At 43.5% G+C, this 26,408-nt stretch overlaps 2 protein-coding genes across 5 annotated transcripts in view; one reads left to right on the top strand and one right to left on the bottom strand.

Annotated features, from left to right (window-relative positions):
• The window catches only part of REEP1 (receptor accessory protein 1), a 124,574-nt gene extending 114,912 nt beyond the window's left edge, over window positions 1-9,662 (top strand). Inside the window, exons 8-9 of one of the 2 annotated variants that reach the window (XM_055378206.2) lie at window positions 3,551-3,702; window positions 6,563-6,634. In XM_055378206.2, coding sequence (XP_055234181.1) covers window positions 3,551-3,702; window positions 6,563-6,634 — 224 coding nt within the window. Of the gene's footprint in view, window positions 1-3,550; window positions 3,703-6,562 lie in introns of both variants that reach the window. The other variant, XM_055378205.1, reaches the window with a different exon arrangement.
• On the bottom strand, window positions 1,153-24,409 carry MRPL35 (mitochondrial ribosomal protein L35). Of its 3 annotated transcripts, none has more exons than XM_055378207.2 (5): window positions 24,103-24,239; window positions 17,358-17,547; window positions 16,323-16,467; window positions 13,060-13,193; window positions 1,153-2,647 (listed from the first exon to the last, which is right to left on the bottom strand). In XM_055378207.2, coding segments are annotated over exons 1-5 (513 nt in total). In that variant the 5' UTR covers window positions 24,146-24,239; the 3' UTR covers window positions 1,153-2,646. The 3 variants fall into 3 exon arrangements, with proteins under 3 accessions (XP_055234182.1, XP_063551802.1, XP_004029611.2); XM_063695732.1 differs by lacking the exon at window positions 1,153-2,647 and adding an exon at window positions 9,865-10,027; XM_004029562.3 differs by lacking the exon at window positions 1,153-2,647 and having other exon boundaries at window positions 10,438-13,193; window positions 24,103-24,409.
• Between the last annotated feature and the right edge of the window lie 1,999 nt (window positions 24,410-26,408).

Here is a 26,408-nt window from a genome sequence, read left to right on the forward strand (position 1 = left end):
ATGGGAAGTGAGTGAGCATGTGTGTGTCTACATGTGTGTATGTGAGTGTGTCTGTGTGTGTGTCTGTGTGTGTGTGTGGATGGGGATGTGTGCATGGTGCACACGTGTGAGTTTCAGTGCCAAAGACCCTTCTCTAACGGAATGTTCTTTTCTCTCTCCTCGGTGCTGTTGGGGACGTGGATGTAAGTGTTCCAGACAGGCGTGCTCTTCTGCAGACATTTGCTGCCTTCCATTAATGCTCCTGCTAATGTGTGCTGTGTGGGATGTTTTTGCTAACCCGGGGGAGGTTCTGCTGCACTGCAGGGGTGGGGCAGCCCTGGGCCCACTGCAGGCTACACAGGCCTTTAAAGGGCTGAGAGGCTCTGCTAGTTTCTCCCTCCCTCCCTTCCCCACAGAGAGAAGAGGTGGAGCCTGCAGCCCTGGCTGCTGTAGCCCTGCTGACACATTTGCTAATACAGAAACATCAGCCAAGGCCACACACCCATTCCCCTGCTGTGGAAGACAGCAGAGACCCTGCCCTTTCCTAGAAGCAACCCAGCTTTGGGCATCATAGTGGCAGCTCTGCAGGCTCAAGGCCGTGGCCACCATCACCTGAGGTTTGCAAGTTGTTATGGCCATGACCTTGGGCGGGAGACCCTCCTCCCGTACACGTTGTCTCTGGGAGCCAATTAGAGTACTAAGATGTGGATAGCAATACTCTTTCAGGCCTGTTGCCAGGGGTAAGGATCTGTTGGGTCACCAATCTTTAGATCTTCAGGGACAAGAACACGGAGGAGGCAGAGCATGGGATTTTCTACCCAGCTACTCACTCTCATGCTCCTCCTGGTGCCCCTCTTTTGGGACTATGTTCTGTGGGGTTCATTTCTCCATTTATACTCCTTCCTGATATAAAAAGGAGTTAGGTCTACTTGTGGAAATATATCTAAAGTAGCAAATCAAAGTAACACAATTGAAGCATGGGGAAAAGGGAGTGGGCAAGTAAGATGGAATCAGTGGGGAGAAGGACATTTTAAATGCATGCCATCAAGGTGTAGACTGTTGAGACACCTGGCTTCCTTGAAACCACTGCAAAGAGGGAAATACAATTATTAAGAGATTCAGTCCACTGTGCAACAGCCAGCTAGAGGCGTGGAAGCTTGTCTTATTTAGAACGTTTATTCTCACTGGTTCTGAGAGTAAGGCAAATATTATAGACAACACTCTTGGCAGAAATGCTCAGCGGACACAGTGACTAGGAGATGTCTTTTCTTCTTAGGAGGTTCTCTCTGTAGCTTCTTCCTGAGGCTATTCTGGCTCCCTCACTGCCCACACTGGCCTCTTTTGCTCCCAGCCTCTGCTGAGCTGAGCACTTGTTTCTATTCCTGCTTGGATATCTGGGTTGTCCTTGAACCATCACTCCTACTGGGCTGGAGGGTCATTTCTTTTCTACCCTGCAATCCTTGCAGTGGAGAACATGCACAAAGCCATTTTGGTTTCAGTCCTGAGATTATAGTGATGATGGTGATTTTGGTAAGTGTGAGTTCATTGCTCAGCCTCAGTGAATCCAGACTGGATAACTGGCCTGGGTTGTTAGATGCCTGAGGATCTCACGGTGACTTTGGGCCACCTTCTGACACCCACAACCATCAGTACAGGGAAAGCCCTGGACCTGGATGTGGAGGGTACAGCATATGCAGAGGCACAGTCTCGAACCGGTACCCACCCCACTTCCATGTCATGGAGTTTGCTGCTGGGGTGGAGCTGGCCAGGCTGCTTCTGCAGTTTTTGCCTTGGTCTGAGGGCTTTTGGTCTTTTTTCCCTCCTGACAGGCAGGAGGTATCTGTGTCCAGAAGGAATTTCCTGGTTTGGTTAATGGGGGTGTCAAGCTCTGACTTGGGACTAGAGCTGAGCTCTCTGAGATGACTTCAGGATTCTATTTAGTTTAGTTGATGAGTGGCCACTGTGTGCCCAGCCCTGGGTCAGGTGCTCAGAGGGACTGAGGGGAGGATCAGCCATGGCCCCCCAACCTCAGGATGCCTTCTGTTGGCTGAGGCAATGAGACTGACATGAGGACCAGGGCACCCAACATAAGCTGTGTGGCACAGCCTCCAAGCACTGTCGGGTGTCAGAGTGGGGAGGCCAGGGAGGGTCAGAGTATTCAGCGAGGGCTCCCTGGAGTCACTGGTCTTTGTGCTCAACAGGATGCAGCTGATTAGGACAGAGGAAGGGAGCAGAGGACAAACTAAGCCCAGAGTAAATAAGCTGAGGGAAGTGCAGAGTAGAAATAAAATAATAATAGTAATTTAAAAATCAAAGGAACATCAGTGATCTCAGGACTTTACTTACTAAGGCCCAGTCTGAACCAATCACACCCCAGCCTAAAATTCAGCTTTGTGTGTTGTGCTGCCTCCTGCTGGCTGTTGGGGAGCACAGCAGTGGTAACTGGTAAAGCTGCCCAAGATTAGGGTTCAGTTGTCTGTTTTTTCACTCCACGCCTGGTGGTGTTATAGTCTGGCAAGTCCACTGTTGATGGAGAGAGAGCACATTCGGTGGCTGAATATGTTCTTAGGAGCAGGGTGTCTCAGGAAGAGCTCTGGTTTCTATCTGGAGGCCTCACGGTGATTGGACCAGATGACTTGAGAACCCCTTAGTCTTGCATTCTGTGATTCTAGGTAAAAACAATAGATGAAGCATAGAAAAATGTGTGTGTGTGATACCAGATAAGCTGGGTAGGGGCAGAAGATATTTTACATCTCAACTAAGAACCGCCTAGCAGATGACATGGAATATGTATTAGCATTTAACATTTAAAAAACACTGCGTTCAATGAGATGAATTAATTCTGAAGCTTTTCCTGCAGATGTATTCAAGGCAGACTGAAACAGGAATCTTGCTATCATTTTTTTTGGCAGAGGCGTCTGTCAGATTCTCCTTCCTTAGGTTTCTCTGCTTCTCTAGGACTGGGCCTTCGCAAAAAAAAAAAACAAAAAAACTATATAGCTTTGTTTAAGGTTATCACTTAAGGCCTCCTGGCATTTTATATCCTGTCTCTTACAGGATGCTTGGAATTGAATATGCAAGTATAATATACAATGTCAACATGGCTTGTATGTACAACATAGAAACTGCTCCCCCACCCCACCCCACCCCACATCACTGCTGCCATCCTCTCTAGAGGAGATTCTTTCCCTGAGCATTCACCTGGTGTGGGATCACAGGACTGAGCTGCAGGGATTGATGTGTCTCAGTTAAAGCTGCTTCTTTCTTCACCCAGGGAAGTGATGCCCCCTTAGTAAATCTACTGAATTACTCAGAATTCAGTAGATTCTGAGTCTGTGGTTGTTTCTGTGCACAGTGCCTGGAGATTCACACAACTGCACTTTCACAATCCCAGATCCCCTGTAAGGAGGCCCCCAAAACATCAGTGCTTTCTCAGACCCAGGGGCCTCAGCTGTCCTCACAGGCCTGGTTTGCTGTGCTGTGTGCCTAACCTTGCCCTTCCCTGCTCCCTGCACTGATGCCTCCTTGCTATACCTTGTCTCCTCTGTGTAGATTGTAAATGGACATTAAGTGGTTGAGGGAGATGTGAATGAGGGTGGTATGAAGGCATGGGAGCCCCACCAGGTCCAAAACCCATTGGCGTTTTCTGACGAGGAGGAGGAAGACCTGCTGGATTTCATGTACAAATATAAAGCACCTCGAAGGACGGAATTGCCCCTGGAGGTACACAGTGTCTGGGGCTGTGGGTTGGAGTGTGTTTGTCCAAAGGCTGTGCCCTGGAGATTGGGGGTCCTGGGAGCAGCATCTCTTGGGGCACCAACATCTCCTCAATACCTGGGGTGGAAAGATCTCCTTCCATCAAACAAGCAGAACCAGTCACTGGATAGCATCCAGCTACTTGCCAAGGAGAGGAAATCCTATTAATTTCATTTAGAAATAGGAGCGTGAGCCGGGTGCAGTGGCTTACGCCTGTAATCCCAGCACTTTGGGAGGTCGAGGCAGGTGGATCACCTGAGGTCAGGAGTTCGAGACCAGCCTGGCTAACATGGCAAAACCCCTTATCTACTGAAAATACAAAAATTAGCCGGGTGTCCGGGTGTAGTGGCGTGCACCTGTAGTCCCAGCTACTTGGGAAACTGAGGCAGGAGACTCGCTTGAACCCGGGAGGAGGAGGTTGCAGTGAGACTGTACTGCTGCACTCCAGCCGGGATGACACAGCGAGACTCCTCAAAAAAAAAAGAAAAGAAAAGAAAAACAAATAGGAGAGTGGTAAAGTATCTAGGTCTTTATTGTTTTGTTTTGGTTTTTCCAGGTATTAACAACTACCACTCTAAGTTGACGTACAAGTGAAAAACAACCCAAATGGACTGTTTTGGGGGAAGAAAACTCAGAATGTGTTATTTGAAAAGTTTTTATAAATAAGAACAAGGCTTGTTCATCGCTGTATCTCCAAGACACAGCATATAGTGCCTGGTATAAAGTAGCTATTCATGAAATGTTAGTGAAGGGGTATAGCCCTTTAGAGTTACCAAAACCAATACCCTTGACATATATGCTATTGTCAGTTGTAGGATGTGAATGGAGTTCTGGCAGCAGGAGGGCTGAGCCTGGAGCCTCCTGGGCCTTGCTCTGTGATGTAGGTAGGGAGTCACCAGTCATGAGCACAGGTGCAGGGACCCCAGTCTTTCTCTCTGCTTCCTAAGGTCTCCTCTCCTATTCCCTATCTGCTAAGTATCACGGCCTGAGAGGCCATCTGAAGCAATAGGAAGTCTCCGTACAGACCCTTGTGAGACTTATATGGGGAGATGCCTTGAAATGTTCCCTTCCGCAGACACTGAGCAGCCTAGCATTCTTATTTGTTAGGACTGTAATTATGACCACCTCCATGTGCAGTTCATCAGGTTCCTTTGCAAGGTGAGGCACACATGCATCCCTTTTAAAGTTAGAGGGTTTGGGAAAGGATGTTCTGGGCTTGGACACTGCTGGAGGAGTCCGGCCTGGGCAATCTGGCCAGGGCAGCCTCCTGATGGGGAGAGGAGCCCAGCCTAAAGAATTCTAAGGCCCAAGGGTTTGTGCTGTTTTGCTTTTGTTTATTAAAGCTGCACAAACTGCTTTACTGTTTACAGTTCACCAGCCTGCCAAGAGGCGGATTACTATAAAGGTGGGTTCCGTTGTTTCCGTTTTCAGTGTCTGTCCAGAGGTGGCTGGTAAGCATTTCCTAGTGGTAAGGCTGTAGCATGAGGACTCTATGAGAGGGCCTGAGTCTTGTTTTCTGGCTCATTCACTTCCTGCCTTCTACGTGCCTGCCCAGCACTGAGCCACTCACCAGGAAATGGTGGTGAATGCGACATGGGCCTGCCCTCAGGAAGTCCCCAGTCTGGTGGGGAGAGAGTGAGCAGGGCCCCCACACGCTCCCTTCCCACTAGGTGCAAAGTCCTCTGCTGTGAGACATGTACAAAACATGAGAGAACAAAGGAGGTGACGATGCCTGGTTGTGCGTGGCTGGGCAGTGGCAGAAGGGGCTCCGGGAAACCTTTGCAGAAGTGACTTTTGAGCTGGGTCCTCAGGAGGCCTAGAAATATGCAAGACAGAGGAGGGAGGGAAGGGCTTCCAGTCAGAAGGAATAGAGGCATGAATGGGCACAGTGTAGAGAAAGAAGTTCTCTGTGTATACAGAGAAGTGGACAGACACGGAGGCCGAGGGTAGGTTGGGGCCAGTTGTGTGAACCCCCTCGAGTGCTGTGCCAGAAAATGTTCCCTTCACTTTCATTGAAATAGGAACTCCTCCTGTGATCTGTGTATCCCATGGAAGGAGGGGTCTCTTGAGAGTCATTTGTGGGGGAGATGAGGTGGAGCCCTTCATATAAGTTGAGCATCCCTAATCGAAAAATCTAAAATTCTTTGAGTGTGGACAAGACGCACAAAGGTCATGCTCATAGGAGCATTTTGAATCTCAGATTTTCAGATTGGGGTGCTCAATTGGAATGTATATGCAAACATCCCAAAATCTGAAAAAAAAAAAAAAAATCTGAAATCCAAAACACTTCTGACTCCAGGCATTTCCAGATAAGGGATATTCAACCTGTACTTCAAGGTGGTGTTTGCCTTTGTGGTGTGGTGTGCTGTACATTAAGAGGTTTCTCATCCAGAAAGGGGACTGGAAATTTGATAATGGAAATTTGAGGCATGTACCAAAAAACATTAGGCTGGTTCCCAAAGGAAATAACAAAAGCAAAGGAAGCGATGCGGAGGTGTCTCTTTCTGCTGAATCATTTAAGATAATTTTGCTCCTCAGGCGGAAACAAGAAAGATGTGTCATTCTGCACAACCGTTCCCTTGGGAGATTGAGGAGCATAATTTAAGAGGGAGGCATCAGCCTCTCAAAGGGCTCAGCTTCATGGGATATGTGGGATGGGACTCTGATGATTGCTTCCTGTTGCGGAGATTCAGGGAGACCCCAGTCCTAGCCAGCTGCATTTGGCCAAAGGAGCTGGAAGTCTCAACACAATGCCTTCCAGGTGCTGACCTCAAAAGATCCCACATTTACACCAAACTGAGGGACACCTTTCTGTTTTCTCTACCAGGCACCGCCTAGAATCCTTCGATCTCGCTTCAGGAAGAAAAGTACCTCATCCTCGGCCACCGAAACCACGTGAGTGAGATGAGCCAACAGCACCGGATCCACAGAATGTTTCTTCTCTGCCTTAAAGAGCTATTCACTAATAACAGAAATCCGCAAGCTGGGTGTGCTTTGAGTGTGCAGCCTCACAAACATGGCCTTTTCTCTCTCCCCTTCCACTTTTAAGGATTTATTTTTTTCCCCCTTTTCTTTATTTTGCTGGGGAGAGGCTAAAGGGAAAGGTAGTAGGGGCGGGGGTGGTGACCTTCAAGTCTTCTGAGGTTGGTAATTTTCCACAATTGGATTGTCATTATAGACAGCAGTGTGTTTTTTAGAAAGATAAGAGAATCACCCCTATGCTGCTGAGATGTACATTTGTAATTTATCTGTTGCATACTTAGTTTTTAGTCCTGTAAATGCAAACACAGCATTTTTTAAAACTTTCTTTGTTCTTGGTACTAATACTTTGAACTATGATGTACATATTTATGGCTTTTGGCTTTTAATATAATGGACTTGCAAGGGCTGCCAGAGGTTCTGATATGTAAGAAAACTGCAAAAACAAATATAGAAAAATATTTTGATTCTAGAGAACGTCTCAGATGTGCTTATAAAGCTTCCAAATACAACTCCAGTAAGACATCCCTTTCCCTGCAGGAGTGTGGTCTATATTCTTTAGATAGTTGTTCGGTCAAAAGACGAGACAAGTTACAAACTAAGAGAAACAATATTTCACAACACAGTAAAGTGTGATGAGAGGTCAGGGGAACATCCCAGTAAAAGAGAAGAGTCACAGGAAGCTCATCTCCTCCCTGGATTCTGGATTAGGAGCTTCTGAATCTTTTCCAGGGATAGGCAGGTAGCTCACTCTTGGTGCAATTTCTTGAGGATGGGAACATGTAGAGCTGCTGGAAGGAGTAATTCTGTGCTTGACAAAGGACGATTTCTCCTTTATCGTGACCAGTGCTGCTGATTTCCTGACAGAGGAGCTTACACTCTGAGCACCTTGTTTTAGCGAACTCTAGCAAAACTTGTTTAGCTTAGCAAAAACAAACACACAAAAAACTGAGAACTCTGCTGTTTCAGATATGCCATAACATACACCTGAAACACATGTGTAACAATCAAAATGGTGAGCTCTAGAATGGTTTTAGAGCTTGAGATCTTCATGGGTTAGACTTGCTGGTCAGACCCAGGAGCACCTGTGGCTCACACCTTCTGTTCCCCTTCTGGCTTGTGCAGAATGTAAACAGCAGACTCATACTCAATGGGCACTACAGGCCTTATCAGACGTTTTATACAAGCCTGGATTGCTTAGTAGGGGAATAAGGCATTCTCTGAGGGGGCTTTCCACTTAGATTGAGAATTTTATTTGAAAAGAATCTGGTTTAAATGGCACTGTGGTCCGAGGTAGCTGCTCTCCCCACTGAGAGCTGAGCCGAAATATAAGAATAATATATTTGTGCTTCGAGTTGGTGTTTCTTTCAGTGTAATGCATGCAGTGGTCACAACCCAGTTACTCATAATATTTGGATTGTATTTGTTCGTAGATATGCCCAGAAGACTAGAGAATTAGTGTTATATACCATATAGAACTTACTGTCAGTCAACTATAAACAGGCCCAATTAAAAACTGTTCCATTACTACGCAAACACATATTAGAGGCCTTTGCTGATGACACATTAGCTGGATCTTAGCCACCCCAGAAAGGGTTTGATTTGAAGCTGATTGTTGCCAGATATGCATATTGGAATCCCATCTACCCATAGTTCCTCTGAAGGTGATTTTGTAATTTGCAAAAGGGTATAGGAAAATATACCTAAAAGCAAATTTGTGGCTGAGAGGATAAACAGAAGCTGTTTGCTCATGTTCTGTGCCCCACACCCACCAATACCTAAATCTGTTAAGGAAGACAGAAAATGTTTTCTTTGTGCTCATTGAGTAGTTCCAGACAGAAGAAGAATATACTCTTTAAAATGTATTTACCTGTTAGTTGGAAGTACCCAGAATTATCAGAAACGAATGCAAAAAAAAAGCTTACACAGCTTCTTAGCAATTTTTTTTTTGCCAAAACAATAAATTGCCTTTAGCAGCAGTTTAAAATCCTATTGTGAACAACCTATATTTTCGCCATTTTACAATGGAGAGTTGTGACAAGTACAGGTTATCAAGTTTGCACTTAACTATGCCAAAAAAAGTTTGAAGCGCTCTATTCTCAGACATGCTGTATTATTACTTCTCATTCAAGATTGAAAAATATAAAGGTATCCAAACTCTGTCTTAATGTAAATGTAACTATTTTTCCTTCAAGTGTTGACTAGGGAGTCGGTTTCTCTCTTAAAGACACTCACTGTACAACTGAAAGCAGCTGTCATATTTCTGGCAAAATGTGTTTACGTATCTGAGAAGCTGTACATTTGTGTATGAACTGACATAAAATGTGAAAGCCTGTAAGTGTACATGTAGTGGTGTGGTGTTCTGTCTAGAGGATACAACTGAATGTTTTTTAATTTGCTGACTTACAGACACAGGCTGTTTACAAAATGCTAGCTGGAAAGTCTGTAATGTTCATGTCATAACTTTTAGTTAATTGCCATTGAGCACCTGTTCTGAGGAGGTGAGATGTGGACTTGTGCTTATAAACTGGAGAGTTTAGTCATAATCCCTCCTGGCTTTGTGTGAATAGCTTGCTCACTTTGCTGGCCTTTGAAATGTGTTCTCCGTGATAAGCTATCCATGTGTTTGTGATAAGAGTGCTTGTCAACCATGACCATCTTTGAGCCTTCCTAGTCCTCCACCTGGCACAGTATTTGAAATGGCAAAGGATGTGCTTCATCCTCTAACAGTGTACACTCCCAGAGCTGATATTCTGGATTGTGACTGTGCACATTTCCTCTAGTTCATGTCTGTAGTCCCTATAGAATGATCTGTAATAAAATAGTATACTGGACTGTGCATCAAAGGGATGTAAAATTACAGTATTCCAAAGGTTGAAGTTCTGCTGTTTTGTTATAATGCCTGATACACATCTTGAATAAAGTCTTAACATTTTTCTTTTAAAAAACATCTTTGTAATGTTGGGCTTAAAAGGAAAAAGGAAATACTTTTTTTCAAATATGGGAGGTAGCAAGGATTAGAAGCTGAGTGTTCAGCCACCGACTGGCCTGGTGACTTGGCCCCGTGCCTGTTGCATAGGATGTTGAGAGGGAAAGAAAATCAGATGATATAAATGTTTTGAAAACCAGTTCATCACACAACTACAAACCTGAAAGTATCACTGTTTATTTCACATTTAAAAAAATCATCAGCAGAAACTAGGTAGCTGTGAAAATAGAATAGTCCACTGGTAGAGTTTCGATTGTGCAAACAGACCTTTGGTCCATCATTTTTCTTCTCTGAACATTTCTTCATCTGCAAATGGGGGAGTGCCTGTGCAGGTGACAACAGGGTGGTGAAGGGCCACTGTGGGTGGAAGGGATGCCCTTAAACCTGCTGCAGCCCTTACCTTTCACATCTGAACAGGCAGACTCAAACTTCATTGGGTGGCCACAAAGACTTGGAAGCTCAAAATTTGAAACATCAAAATTAAACACAGACCCAATTTCTTTGCATTTTTAGTCCTGTATTCTATGTTTGACAAAACCACTGTAAAATAAAGCAGCAGTAAGAAAAGAAGCAGATTCAGAGGACTAAAAGCAGGAACAGATGGGAAAAAAAGGTTGGAAATCCATTCATTTATCTACTGAGCCTGGTCCAATGTCGACAGAACTAGGATTAACTAGGTTAAGAGTTGGCAAAGGACAGGAAAGCAAAGTAATAAAATTTAAAAGCTGAATTGGTACAGTGTTATGAAGAAGTGTTTATTTAGTATTTATAGTACCAGATTACAGTCACTTGTTGATTTAGATATGAATTTTCATATGTTAGAAGACTCAAGGAAATACACAGGATCCCAAGGAGTGAGACTGAGATTCTGGGTCTTATTAGCTGTACTTTGGGTAATTTACTTAACCCTCTCTCAGCTTCAGTTTCCTCAAATCTAAATTAGGGCTTAACTAATCATTATGTCCTTTGTAAGACTGGAAATGTGGATTAGCAGTTAGATAGTATGTATGTACCCAGTTTTGTAGATATGCTGGGACATAGTAGGTGTTCAATAAATTATACATATACCTGAATAAACAAACTATACATATTTTATAAATTATACATATAATTGAACATCATTTAGGTAAACTCTTTAATGAAACACATTTATTGTCAGATTATAAAATCAGTGTTGATGATAAGCCCTCCTACCCACAAAACAAAAATCGTATGTATGAAATTCCCTTTCCCGTAAGTTATGTGCCTGTCAGCCGTCCCACTTCAGTCCATCTTTGGATGCTGAGGCTCTGGTTTCCAGTCCTTATCTCTACACCTCCTGTCCCTGGTCTAGAGGAGAAACGAAGGTGCTCTGAGGCCCCTGTAACAGAGACCCTTGTCATCCATATCTGCATTAAAGACATCATGGAGGCTGTGCAAAAGTATCCTTCTCCCCAACTTCTGCAGGCACCATTTCCATCTCACTACCCAGAGGTACATCAGAGGGCAGGAGCCAGGCAGGTGACAAAAGATGTGGAAGCCTTCTAAGTGGTTGGCTTTGCCGTCTCAGAAGTGCGAAGAAATGAAAATCCATCAAAACAGAATGCCATTCCACGTTTCAGGCTTTCACCTCACCTCAAATCAAATGTCTGTTCTTTATTTATTGGTCCCATAAGTAGACACGCACTTGCACTTCTGGTTTTAGAACATTCTATTGTTATCCTTTCTCCTTTTAATAAACACACACTAGTTTCGAGGAATCTCCCTAATAATCCTGGCCTGACATGCTGCAGAACTTCAATTTCGTAATTTTACTAACAACAGAGGAATTTCATCTTATTATTACCAACTACCACATTAAAGGATCTGAAACAGTAATTCATGCATAATTCTATTTAATAATGGTTTTCAAAGTACTTTGCTGTTTGAAAATGCTTCCCAGATGATTCTGATCGGAGAGTTGGGAACCACTGCCCTAGACTGTAACCACTCAATTGAACTTTACTCAGTGCTGCTTCCCTGCCCACTTCAAGTAAACAATGCTTAACTTTTTCGTTTCTAAAACAACTGAGATTACTTTCTCCCCCTTAGTTTCTACAATGATTGTTGAAAATTTGTGGGAAAAGTTTATCCTTACAAATGAAAACATGAAATCTGAAGTGGATAAACTAACTTTTAAGAAATACATATCCTTACTCAGGAAGCTGAGGCAGGAGGACCACTTGAGCCCAGGAGTGCGAGGCTTCAATGAGCTATGATTGCACCACTGCACTCCAGCCTGGGCAACAGAGCAAAACTCCTGTCTCTAGAAAAAATAAATACCTATCTTTCAAAACTTGCATAAAAAGCCCTTGTCTTCACTTGTACAGCCTCTTCTGTTTCATGAATGAGCATGCTGAAGGGCTATTTACTCTCCTATGAAAAAATGTTGTTACAGTAAATGACAAGTGTTATGAACACAATCAACCTGGTGTGTTAGACGTTCAGTGTGCTGCCACCCCATGTGAATCTCCAAGTGAAACTGCTCACATAACTGTTTTTTTGCTGCATGCAAACCTGCTAATACAAAGCGGGCTCCTGACTTAAGGACAGCCAATCCCTACTCTAGACAATGACCCAACCAGACCTAGTATAAAAAGGTAGTTATTGCCAGTTAAATTCCCTTGGCAATTGGAGACTAGCGGCAGGAGCTGAAGGTCATCATGTAGAAAAGAACCTCAAAGGTGCAAGTTAAAGTTATTACAAAGGAACAGAAACTGTAAGTATGCAAAAGCTGTGTAGAGAAGTTGGTGAATACAGAGAGAATGGAGTTAACAATGCAAAAAGAAGCAAGTCACATGCATGCAGAGCCCAAGCCTAAACATCCACCTTCCCCTGCTGAGGAGCACCACCCAATTTCTACTCTTCCTGAGGCTGGGAGATGATTTCTGGGTGGGAGATGGGGTTGGTGAGGTGGTTCCTGAATTCCCCCGCACATATCCTTGAAATAATGTCACACTGCTTGAGCTAACTTGTAGCTTTTGAGTCTTTTTATGTTTGTCCCACTTGAGATTCCTTGCAACTAAAAGAGCATAATTGAAACAACTAGTTAAGCCAATACCATTTGTTAAAAATAATGCACCATTCTAAATTTCTGTTTCCCTAACCAAATCTGGCAAAGTCTGATCCATTAAGTTTTAAAACTTTTCTAAGTTTAATGTTGTCACTGTATGTTTACATATTCATTGGTACAATTTACATCAAGTTTTGTACTTATCCATTTTTGCAAAGATATGTACACAAAGATACATATCCAATAACAGAAACAAGTGAAACTTCTGATCTATACTTTCAGGTTTGTTCGATCATGATACTTCTGATAAGGATCATCAACGTACCAGTTTCGCCTCTTCCAGAAGGACGTCGTCATTTTATCTAAGAGTTTACTCTGGGTTTTATTGCAGAATACAAATTCCCTCAATCGCTTCTTCCTTGCAGGTGTCTTTTTCCATAATTTTTTCTTATAGCCAGCCTGTCAGATATTACAAAGAAATGTAAAACATCATGCTATGTATGAAACAACAGGTATCTTCACAACTCAAGGTATATAGACCCAATAAGAACAAAAACCAGACTTCCATAGGGGCTGGACTATTTCTTGGAAAGATGTGATTCTCAATGGCCGGGGGAGGGGAGGGTGGGGGGGAGGGGGATGGAGAAAGCATGTGTAGTTCGAAAAAGAATTAGTAATAAATCATATTTTAGAAAAAAATTATTTAAATTAAACTCACAGAAAATAAAACTAAATGTGTGTGGCTGGGAAAGTACAAGATAATGACAGAATTATAATCACTAACTTAACAGGTATGATCTTACTATCTCTTCAGCAATCTTTAACAACATACTATTATTCTATTTTACATCTTTAAAAAAAGAAACCATTGATTAGAGAAGTAGCAGACAGAGGTCTGAGGGCTAATAAGAGTTCTTTTTTTGTTTCATTTTGAGACAGGGTCTCACTCTGTCACCCAGGCTGGAGTGCAGTGGCATGATCACGGTCACTGCAGCCTCTACCTCCTGGGCTCAAGTGATCCTCCTGCCTCAGCCTCTCGTATAGCTGGGACCACAAGTGTGCACCACCATACCCAGCTACTTTTTAAATTTTTGTAGAGATAAGGTCTCACCATCTTGCCCAGGCTAATAAGAGTTCTTAACCACTGTCTTTCCTAATGTAGAGGAGGATAGAGTGCAGGCTAGGTAACAACATTAATATTTATTAAGGAGGCTGAGTATTACAAGAGCTGAGAAGCACAGTTCTCAAATATATTGCTTCATTTATTCTTTTCACACACAAGGGACCAATTTTTATAGGAAGTACTTTTCTAAGGAATTATGAATATGGTAAGACTATTATTAGGAGTGGTGAAGGAATGGTTAACCCACATATTTAACCCAGAACTTTCATATACACCCATACAGGTATTATTCATTTTAAAGACAGGAAAGGAAAATTTGATTGGTTATAAAAACTATAATCATAGCCTGTTTAAACTAGAAGGGATCTTAGGTGCCATCCAGCTTAATTAACATCTGGCTAAAACCACACGGTGAGCCCTTGGGTCCTTTCAAGCCAAGGGCTCTTTATGGCACAATACCAACTGAACAAAACCATGGCTCTTTGCCGAGAATGTGCCTTGCATTTCTGACATGTCTTAGTATCATCATTGTGACCATCAACTTCTATAAGGACAGTGATGAAATAAGGAAAGGTTATTTAAGAGTTCTGGTTTTAAAATGCTAGAGGTTAGATTTTTGCTACTCACTGCTTACAATTTTAAATGCAAACATTTAAAGCCAAATCTCCACATTTGTGTAATAATTTCATAGTTTGCAGGCCAAACTGGGTTACTATGGATCTCTGACGTACAAACACCTAATTTGCTGCCCTGCTCATTACCACCAGTATCCTTTAAAGATTATTCACAGAATGGAACCACTATGAAAATGCTTGAAATTTTTTAGACAATCTCTAGATTCAAAAATGGAAGGAGGGAATGAACAATAAATACCAAGGACTGCTGGATGAAACCGTGTCATGGAAAATACTTTGTTTTACACATTAGTTTGAATTCATCTACCCAGATTTTTTTTTTTTCTCTGAAAATTAGATTTTGAAGAGGCAGGGCATTCTATACAGGGTATACTTTCGGGAGCCCTGAACTGAAGCTAGGTATTATGACTGGAGAGTATGATCGGGTCCTTTACAGTAACATGAGGGCCCCAGAGCCCAGTAAGAGGGACATGGAAAGGAAGGCAAGGAAACCCACCCATTTCATTTTACCTAGGGCTAGAAGAGGACCTGGAAATAACTGGTATAAAAACCAAAGGGTGGGGCTAGGCATCACGGCTCATGCCTGTAATCCCAGCACTTTGGGAGGCCGAGACAGGTGGATCACTTAAGGTCAGGAGTTCAAGACAAGCCTGGCCAACATGGTGAAAACCCGTCTCTACTAAAAATACAAAAATTAGCCTGGCATGGTGGTGCATGCCTGTAATCCCAGCTACTCGGAAGGCTGAGGCAGGAGAATGGCCTGAACCCGTGAGGCAGAGGTCACAGTGAGCCAAGATTGTGCCACTGCACTCCAGCCTGGGCGATAAGAGTGACACTTTGTCTCAAAAAAAGAAAAAAAAAACACACATACATACAAAAGGGAAGAAATGTTTCCAGTGGTCTCAAATTCACAAAACTCAGAACATTAGACCTTTAGTTTAGCTGCTTTATGGATTATATGAGCTTCTGCTGACTGGTGTAGGAAACTACCCACCACAGTGTTTCAATAGAGAAATGAGCTGAGAGTTCCAACCAACCCATTTATCTACTAATTTAGTACTGGGGAGAATCCTTTCAACCTTTCAAACATCAAGAAAGTTCTACCAACTATTTTATTTTTACAGGGAACCAAATTTTGATTTTTAAAGATTTAATTTCCAAGTAATGAAAGGGAATTAGGATTTGGGCAGTTACTAAATCTCAAAAATGGTTTTGCAGAACTGGTCTTAAGCTGCTTTCTTTTCATTTTTTGAGATGAAGTCTTGCTGTGTCACCTAGGCTGGAGTGCAGTGGCGTGATCTTGGCTCACTGCAGCCTCCGCCTTCCAGGTTCAAGCGACTCTCCTGCCTCAGCTTCCCAAGCAGCTGGGATTATAGGCACCTGCCACAACGCCTGACCTCAAGTGATCTGCCCGCCTTGGCCTCCCAAAGTGCTGGGATTACAGGCATGAGCTACAGTGCCTGGCTGAATTCTGAATTCTGTTTGATTTTAATCTGCTCACACTCCTTTTTTCTTTTCTTTTTTGAGATGGAGTCTCGCTCTGTCGCCCAGGTTGGAGTGCAGTGGTTCGATCTTGGCTCACTACAACCTCCACCTCCCGGGTTCAAGCAATTATGTGCCTCAGCCTCCCGAGTAGCTGGAATTACAGGTGCCTGCCACCACGCCTAATTTTTGTGTTTTTAGTAGAGATGGAGTTTCACCATGTTGGCCAGGCTGGTCTTGAACTCCTGACCTTATGATCCACCCGCCAAAGTGCTGGGATTATAGGCGTGAGCCACCACGCCCGGCCTCACATTCCTTTTTCAATTTAGTAACAGTGTGAAGACTCACCTTTCTCCTCACCCAAAGGCCACAATGAAGTCGAAGAAACCTATCGATGACAGCTTTCACGGTCTTTCTCTTGCCTTTTCTTGCACTGAAGTATGTTAGAGATCTGACTGGCAGCTTCAGGACACTTGGAAGCACGGGGGCCACTCTAAAAATATATTTTAAAATTTTTAGCTTGTAATCAGACTGATTAAAGGATTAAAATTCATATCTATACTGAGAAATGAGTAAAGCTGCTCCAATGGACTGGAACTAACTTTTCATATACAATATTACTTCCAATGACCCATGACATTAAGCATAAATTAGAATAGCAACCATCACCAACTCCCAATCTTCTAAAACCTACCCCCTCAATCCCTGTAAAATAATTCATTCTATTATCATCGCTTTATTTCTTATCCATCTTCCCACCAGATTGCAAACTCCTTGAGGACTTCAATTTGTTTACCCTTATGTCCTTTTTGCCAAGTACAGTGCTAGGCACCCAGGGGTGTTTGAGTATTTGCTGACTGAATGACCAACACATGCAGCCCATCCTTATAAGCTGAGCATCTTGTGCACCCTCCACTTTGGATGACAGCCTCCATGCAGGAAAGCACACATACAACATCAGAAGCATGCTGTGTTTGGCATTTTCCTGCTGCAGGCGCCTAGATACATGGATGTCAGTCACAGTCTCCCACTCAATCAAGCAGATGTCTACATAATTAACTGCAGGTAGGCAAAAAATACCACCTACTTCTAGGATACCCCTGCAGGCATGAATATCTTGGAAAGTTTGTCTAAGCATCATGTTTATTGAAATATACTCTACCAGCCAGGCACAGTGGCTCACGCCTGTAATCCCAGAACTTTCCAGCTACTCAGGAGGCTGAGGCAGGAGAATTGCTTGAACCCCGGAGGTGGAGGTTGCAGTGAGCTGAGAATGCACCACTGTACTCTGGCCTGGGCAACAGAGTGAGACTCCGTCTCAAAAAAAAACCAAAAACCAAAAAACAAAAAACAAAAAAAACCCCACAAAGAAATATACTCTACCTATTAAGGATCGCTGAGGTATGCCCACATGTCAGGTTTCTCTCAGATGTGGTAAGTCTGGGAGTGGAGGAAACAACTGGTGTCTGAATATGACTAAAACGTCCAGTGGACAATGCAGAAATAAGAGAGGCATTCTTGACACAGTTGCGGTAGGTTGAAGATGCCAAAATATTCAGGGGCCGTAGGATTCCTGTAAAGATAGGAGCACATATATTTAATACTCCAAAATATGCATCCAGATATTAAAAATTAAGAGATGTATCACTGCCACCAAGTATTAAACATAATTAACGTGCCCTGAGCATCAGACTCACCTGTGAAGCTTTTACCACCTTACTAAGGTATAACCATAAATTAATTACTGATTTTATGTATACAATTCAACAATTTTTGGAAAATTTAGAGAGCTGTGCAACCATCATCACAACCAAGTCGGATGTCTGCTAGCTCTATGTCCAGTACTAAGAAAAGAGATGTGTGTAACATTTATTCCCACCTCCCAGATCTTATACTCTGGTGAGACAGAATTCCCACACACAGTACAATGGCAGGTCAGGGATGCAAGAGCATGGACCCTTCCTGGAGAGACAAGAGTGGCGAGAGAAAGATTCTTGAAGGAAAGAGAAGAGGCACTTGAGTTCTCTAGAAAGTGAGCAGGCCCTTAGAAGAGGAGGAGCACATTTCAGGTAGGACGAACAACATAAGCAAAGGCATGGGGACTGAAACAAATACAGGTGACCCTTGAACAACATGGGTTTGAACTGCACAGTGCCACTTACACACAGATTTTTTTCAAAAAAAGTTACACCGAGTATGCCTGCCTTTCCAGCCTCCCCTTCTAACTCCTCCACCTCTTCTTTCTCTGCAATCGCAGAGAGCAAAACCAGCTCCTCCTCAGCCTACTCAATGTAAAGATGATGAAGACCTTTATGACGATCCACTTCCACTTAATGAACAGTAACCTATTTCTCTTTCTTATGACTTTCTATTCTCTAGCTTGTTTTATTGTTAAGAATACAGTATATAATACATATAACATGCAGGATATATGTTTTTAAAATAATTTTTTTGAGGCAGGGTCTTACTCTGTGGCCCAGGCTGGAATGCAGTAGCACAATCATAGCTCACTGCAGCCTTGACCTCCTGGGCTCAATCTATCTTCCCACCTCAGCCTCCTAAGTAGCTGGGACTACAGCATGTGCCACCATGCCTGACTAATTTTTGTAGAGACAGAATTTTGCCATGTTGCCCAGCCCAATCTTGAACTCCTGGGCTCAAGTGATCCACCTGCCTCAGCCTCCCAAAGCGTTAGGATTACAGGTGTGAGCCACCGTGCCCGGCCTCAGAATATATGTTAATCAATGGTTTATGTTATTGGTAAGGCTTCTGGCCAACAGTAGGCTATTAGTAATTAAGTTTTGGAGGAGCCAAAAGTTATACTTTTTTTCAACTTGATTTTCAACTGTTTGGGGTTGACACCCCACCTGCTGTATTGTTCCAGGGTCAACTGTACATGTATGGGTTGAGGACCAGACCTGCCTCAGAGGCTGAGACTGTTCGCCTGACTATCAGAGACGCCTGGGGAGAAGTAGTGGGCAGTGGGGTGGAACAGGTCAGAAGGCAGATTTCAGAGAGCCTAGATGTGTGGTCCGGATGCAGTCCTCTTATCAGTCCTTCCCACTATGGCCAGACTAATAGTTCATGGCTGCAAATCGGAATCACTCGTGGAGCTCTGACTCCACCCATAAATTCTGACTGAAGTCCAGTTTGGGACTCAAAATTGTGTGTTAAAAAAGTTCCACAGGATGATGAAAATGTCCTCAAAACTTAAAGTATAAAAAAAAATGCACTAATACAAAACTAAAAAAAAAAAAAAAAGTCCTAAAGCTGGAATGTGGTAATGGTTGTACAGCTTGCTAAATTAATAAAAAAAATAAAGCTGTACACATAAAATAGGTAATTTTATGGCATGTAAATTCTACCTCAATAAAGTTGGTTAAGAAAAATACTCCAGCCAGGCACGGTGGCTCACGCCTGTAATCCTAGCACTTTGGGAGGCCGAGGCAGGCGGATCACCTGAGATCAGGAGTTCGAGACCAGCCTGACCAACATGGAGAAACCCCATCTCTACTGAAAATACAAAATTAGCCGGGTGTGGTGGTGTGCACCTATAATCCCAGCTACTTGGGAGGCTGAGGCAGGAAGATCACTTGAACCTGGGAGGAAGAGGTTGCAGTGAGCCGAGACTGCAACATTGCACCCCAGCCTCGGCAACAAAAGTGAAACTCCATCTCAAAAAAAAAAAAAAAAAAAAAAAAAAAGCGAAAAATACTCCAGCTGAGTCTGATGCTTGGCTGGGACTTAGAACTACTCTCCTATTTTCTACTGCACTGATTTCAGATAACAAATGAGGAGCCATGTTGATATAGAAGTGCTAGGATTTGAATCAGATGATTTGGGCTCATATTCTAGCTCTATGACTTCCTTGCTGTGTAACCAGGGGCAAGTTACTTAACCTCTCTGTGCCCCAGTTTCCTCAAATTTAAATGAAGTTAATTATGGAGAGGTAATGAGACTTGAATGAGATGAAGCATGTATAGTGCTTGGAAGAGTAGCACAGAGAAAACATTTAATGAATGCTAACGGCAGATAATAAAGAAGAGGGATACTTAGCAAAGATGATACAGGTTGAATATTATCTGAAATGCTTGTGACCAGAAGTATTTTAGATTTTTTAAAATTTTGCATAAAGGAGATATCTTGGAGATGGGACTCAAGTCCAAACATGAAATTCATTTGTTTCATATAAATCTTACACATATAGCTTAAAGTTAATTTTATACAATATTTTAAATAATTTTGTACATGAAACAAAGTTTTGACTGCCACCCATCACGTGAGATCAGGTAAAGAATCTTCCATTTGTGGGCCGGGCGTGGTGGCTCACGCCTGTAATCCCAGCACTTTGGGAGGCCGAGGCAGGCAGATCACGAGGAGATCAGGAGATCAAGACCATCCTGGCTAACACAGTGAAACCCCGTCTCTACTAAAAATACAAAAAAAAATTAGCTGGGCATGGTGGCAGGTGCCTGTAGTCCCAGCTACTTGGGAGGCTGAGGCAGGAGAATGGCGTGAACCTGGGAGGCAGAGCTTGCAGTGAGCTGAGATTGTGCCACTGCACTCCACCTTGAGCGACAGAGCAGGACTCCGTCTCAAAAAAAAAAAAGAATTTCCCACTTGTGGTGTCATGTTGGTACTCAAAAAGTTTCAGATTAGAGATACCTAACCTGTATATTAACATGTGGCCATCAGTGATAACAGGGCCGGGTGTGGTGGCTCACCCCTGTAATCCCAACACTTTGGGAGGCCCTGGCGGATCACCTGAGGTCAGGAGTTCGCGACCAGCTTGGCCAACATGTGAAACCCCATCTCTACTAAATATAGAAATATTAGCTGGGCAGAGTGACGCGCGCCTGTAGTCCCAGCTACTCGGAGGCTGAGGTAGAACTGCTTGAACTCAGGAGGCAGAGGTTGCAGTGAGCCGAGATCTTGCCACTGCACTCCAGGAGACAGAAGGAGACTCTGTCTCCACAAAAGAAAAAGAGATAACAATTTGCAACTGAAAAGGGTAGCATAAACATTGGTGCAGAAAACTGATGAGAGAGCCCTTACATAGGGCCTTGGAAATCAAATAAATAAGTTAAATCGCAAAGAACTGAAAAGATGTGCAGATGTAATAAGGCAGGAGGTAATCTTTGGAAGATTAAGTGCATTGGAGGACTGTAGACAAGAAAATGTTCCAATTTTCACAGGTCATCAGATTTTGGTATCTCTCGGTTAAAAAATTAAAAACTAAGAAATTCTTTTGTTCTCAATTTTTATGAAGATCCTGAGGCTGCATAAGACATATTTATCAATTTTCCCAAAAAGCAAGCTGCGAACGATGGCTTGTTAATGTATTTGTGAAGACACAGAGTATCAGAACTCCAAGTGATCTTAGTAAGAGAGAAAAACAGATCAAAACCAACAAGATGAAATCAGGAATAAATACACTGAAGTTAGAAAAAATGGTTACAGGAACAACAGGAACTGGGATCTTGGTTGAGAGCAGTTCATGGGAAAATATGTGGGGAGGCTCTATCTACTGCGCCTTCTGGTAGATCAATCATGTGATTAAGCCTGTGAGGGAAACCTAACAGTCTAGCTTTGTTAACAAAAGTGCAGTACATCAAGGAAAGTAACTAATTTCCTTCAGTCCTCTGCCCCGTCTGGGCATTTTCATACAGACTAGTCTACTCTAAACACACTGTTGTATAGAGAACACAGATGTTTTCACAAAAGAGGTAACACAAAACCAGAGTTTTGAAAGAGTACGAAGAGACAGAGGGAATAGGACGTACAAAGGTGACGATGTACATTTGGGGAATTACAATGGCCCTATGTGGCATGCATCAAAGGAATGAATGGGGGACATGAACTGCACTGGATGGGAGTGGAGGAGAGTGTGACAGTATCGAAACCAGGAGTCTTCAAGATTTCTGATCCTATGTTTCCTAAAAGAATTTTGAAAAACTACCCTTTCACAAATTCTTAATATCTAAAATATCAAATAGTTTAAATTGTTAAAAAGGCTATAATTTCCAGCATATTTAAAATACTGACATTTTAAAATAAGCTGTCACATCACTCTTTAAATTGTTTTCAGTAGAATCTAAATTAATAGTAAGTCGATAACTACCTACATCATCTATTTAAAAATTACAAGAACTATAAATTCAAGTAGATGAAAAACAACTTTTCGTCAAAGGGCACTCCAAAATAATGTAAAAAAGACAAGCCTGAGTGGGAGAAGCTAAAGGACACACACAAATGAAAAACAAAAACAAAACAAAAAATACTCAAATAAGACAAACAATCCAATAGGAAAATGGGCAAAATATTTAAGTGGATATTTCATAAAGGAAATTCAAAAGGCCAATAAAAATGTGAAACACACTATAGCTTGTTACTAATCAGAGAAATGCTTATTTATCAATAAGATACCGTTACAAAGCCACCAGATTAACAAAAATTTGTAGGTCTGACAATATCAGGTGTTGGTGAGGATGTGGAGCCTCAACAGTTTGGCAATATCAGGCAATGCTGAATATATACATATTCTCTGACCAGGCAATTCCACAGCGAGTTTCACACATACCCACATCCTTAGAAACAACTGGACTCATGCGCCAGGATGAGATCAATCAGCTTTGTACATAATTGCCCCAAACTGGAAATGGAGAATTATGGCACAGTCATATAATATTATACAGCAGGCCGGGCACGGTGGCTCACACCCGTAATCCCAGCACTTTGGGAGGTCGAGGCGGGCAGATCACCTGAGGTCAGGAGTTCCAGACTAGCCTGACCAACATGGAGAAACCCCATCTCTACTAAAAATACAAAATTAGCTGGGCGTGGTGGCGCATGCCTGTAATCCCAGCTACTCCAGGGGAATCACTTAAACCTGGGAGGAGGAGGTTGCAGTGAGCCAAGATCGTGCCATTGCACTCCAGCCTGGGCAACAAGAGAGAAACTCCGTCTCAAAAAAAAAAAAAAAAAAATTATATAGCAATGAGAAAGCATTACAGCTACGCAAAATGAATGAATCTCACAATGTAAAAGAAGATACTAAAGCGTATATACTGTATGAACCAATTCATGTGAAGTTCAAAACCAGGCAAAACTATGTTCTTGAGATGCACATATGGATGCTAAAACTACTATAGGAAAAATAGGCAACCTAACAGTAACTATAAAAATGAGAACAGTGTTTATATTTGGGGGGGAAGTAGAGAATTTTGATACATAGGGGAGAGGAGGCTTCTGGTGGTACACTGTTTTGACCTGAGTGTTAAACAGGTGTTTGCTTTAGAACTGTTAAACCATTCATGCATACTATATAAAATTTTCTTCATATGTATTATATTTCGCGAACACAAAGAATACTCCACATAAAAAAAGCTTTTCTCTAACGGGAAAATTTACATCGTTGCATTTTCTTGACTGATCTCGTATATTCTCCCACAAAATGTTATCCTAACAATATATTTTGTGTGAAAGTAACTTACTGAGCATCCTATGGTATTTGGATGATTTTTAACTTTTTGTAAAAAGTACTTCACGTGACGGCAACTTAATTTAGTCGCCTTTACTTCTGCTATCTCTCAGTCAAGAAGTCCTCATACCAGCCCTTGTGCCGGGGGCTGTAGTTAAAAATTAAATTAGCCTTCAAGCTTACCATGTGTCAGGCACTGCCCAAGACGCTTTACGTGCATTATCTCATTTAATCCCCAGGTTGGTGGTTATGACCCCCATTTTAGAGGTGTAGAATCTTAAGTTAGGAGAAATTAATTCTCAAGGTTAAAGGTCGTGAATGGCAGGTCGTAGCCTCTAAATCAGAAAGTTAGGTGAGACTTTTTGGTTTCCCTCGCCCCCTCCATTCCAGTTTCTCTGGCTTGTTTTCTAGGGAAAAAAAGCTGGTAAGGAAGCGGCAAATGCGTGACACGCAGGCCCGCGTGAGTCCGAGTCGGGGGACTTGGTACGGGCTGCCGGTCACACCGCCCCCGAGAAAATTGGGCGCAACCTTCTTAACTTAAATAATGACCATTTTTGCTTGTTAACCTCCAGTCTAAACGCCCATTCCATCCCGCACCAGTTTCCCCTTCTGTGAAGGCATGCATGGAGTATGTCGCTCTCCACTGACCTGAAGCTGCTCTCACCGCACCAGCAAAGGCAGAGGAAGCCATCTTCACCTTCGCCTACGGCGGCCGCTTTGGGTTTAAAAGCACAAGAGCAAAAGAGAATGAAGGGAAAGCAAGGAGGCGGAGTCAAGGAAGAGGAAAAGAACAAAGGAGTTGTCCACTCAACATTTATTCAATGTCATCTGCCGGGTTCCGTTCTTCGCCGCTGTAAAACGACTGCCTATAGAAGGTTTTACAAAATTTCTTATTAAAAAAAATTCCTGGGGCCGGGCACGGTGGCTCACGCCTGTAATCCCAGCACTTTGGGAGGCCGCGGCGGGCGGATCACAAGGTCAGGAGTTCGAGACCAGCCTGGCCAACATGATGAAACCCCGTCTCTACTAAAAATACAAAAAGTAGCCGGATGCGGTGGCAAGCGCCTGTAATCTCAGCTACTTGGGAGGCTGAGGCAGGAGAATCGCTTGAAACCGGAAGGCGGAGGTTGCAGTGAGCAGAGATCGTGCCACTGAACTCCAGTCTGGGCGAAAGAGCGAAACTCCATCTCAAAAAAAAAAAAAAAAAAATTCTTGCCGGGCGCGGTGGCTCACGCCTGTAATCCCAGCACTTTGGGCGGCCGAGGCGGGCAGATCACGAGGTCAGGAGATTGAGACCATCCTGGCTAACAGGGTGAAACCCCGTCTCTACTAAGGGGTACAAAAAAATTAGCCGGGCGTGGTGGTGCGCGCCTGTAGTTCCAGCTCTTCGGGAGGCTGAGGCAGGAGAATCGCTTGAACCTGGGAGGCGGTTGTTGTAGTGAGCCAAGATCGAGCCACCGCACTCCAGCCTGGGGTACAGAGCGAGATATAGGGTGTATTACCTTGGAACACTATTGTTGCCAACTTGATCTCCCACCTATGGTGGCCACTTTGAGTCCAAAAACAGGCACATACGCTAGACAAGTATATTGAAACATTCATAAAAGCTCTTTGAATTGGCAACGGGAGTCATTGCACACTTTTTTTTTTTTTTTTTTGAGACTAGGTCTTGGTCTGTTGCGAAGGCTTGAGTGCAGTGATGCGATCACAGCTCACTGCAGGCTCGACCTCCTAGGCTCAAGCAATCCTCCCACCTAAGCCTCCTGAGTAGCTGAGACTACAGGCACACACCTGGCTAATTTTTAAATTTTTTGTAGAGACCTAGGTCTCACTATGTTGCCCAGGGTGGTCTCAATTGTTTGGTATGGAATCAAACAGGTCTCCCACCTTGGCCTCCCAAAGTGCTGGGATTACAGGTGTGAGCCACTGAGCCTGGCCTCACTGCACATTTTTGAACAAGTGAGTGACTTGATTTAAATTTTGTTTTTTAGAGACAGGGTCTGAGTGCAGTGGTGCAATCACTGTAGCCTGGAATTCCCGGGCTCAAGGGATCCTCCCACTACAGCCTTCCAAGTAGCTGGCACCACAGGCATGCACAATCATCCCCTGCTAATTTAAAAAAATTGTTTATAGAGATGAGGTTTCACTTTTTTTTTTTGGAGACAGACTCTCGCTCTGTTGCCCAGGCTGGAGTGCAGTGGTGCGATCTCGGCTCTCTGCAAGCTCCGCCTCCCGGGTTCACACCATTCTCCGCCTCAGCCTCCCAAGCAGCTGGGACTACAGGCGCCTGCCACCACACCCGGCTAATTTTTTGTATTATTATTTTTTTTTTAGTAGAGACGGGGTTTCACCGTGTTAGCCAGGATGGTCTCGATCTCCCGACCTCATGATCCGCCCGCCTCGGCCTCCCAAAGTGCTGGGAGAGGTCTCACTCTTTTGCTCAGGCAGGTCTCAAACTCCTGGGCTCAAGTGATCCTCCCACCTCAGTCTGCCAAAATGCCGGGATATGAGCCACCACACCCAGCCCCTGATAACTTTTTTTTTTTTTTTTTTGAGACGGAGTTTCGCTTTGTCCCCCAGGCTGGAGTGCAGTGGTGTGATCTTGGCTCACTGCAACCTCTGCCTCCCGGGTTCAAGTGATTCTCCTTCTTCAGCTTCCCACGTAGCTGGGATTACAGCCGCGCACCACCAAGCCTAGCTAATTTTTGTATTTTTAGTAGAGACGGGGTTTCACCATGTTGGCCAGGCTGGTCTCGAATTCCTGACCTCAGGTGATCCGCCCGCGTCGGCCTCCCAAAGTGCTGGGATTACAGGTGTGAGCCACAGCGCCTGGCCTGCCTGATAACATTTTAAAGCAAAAATATTGACAACTTCCATGTGGAGAGTGAGGAATCTCCACGTAGGTTATGAGGGGTTGGGAGGCTAATTTTGAGGTTTGAGATCTTGAAGCTAGA

The sequence above is a fragment of the Gorilla gorilla genome, chromosome 12 (assembly GCF_029281585.2).
Source record: "Gorilla gorilla gorilla isolate KB3781 chromosome 12, NHGRI_mGorGor1-v2.1_pri, whole genome shotgun sequence".
NCBI lineage: Eukaryota > Metazoa > Chordata > Mammalia > Primates > Hominidae > Gorilla > Gorilla gorilla.

Bases quoted from the DNA above. Each gene is read 5' to 3' on its own strand.
- MRPL35 (XM_004029562.3), bottom strand. From the start codon at position 24,145: ATGGCTTCCTCTGCCTTTGCTGGTGCGGTGAGAGCAGCTTCAG. The intron at 17,548-24,102 runs GTCAGTGGAGAG...CTATCTTTACAG, and splicing joins TGCGGTGAGAGCAGCTTCAG to GAATCCTACGGCCCCTGAAT. The intron at 13,194-16,322 runs GTGAGTCTTCAC...AATATCTGACAG, and splicing joins GCCTTTGGGTGAGGAGAAAG to GCTGGCTATAAGAAAAAATT.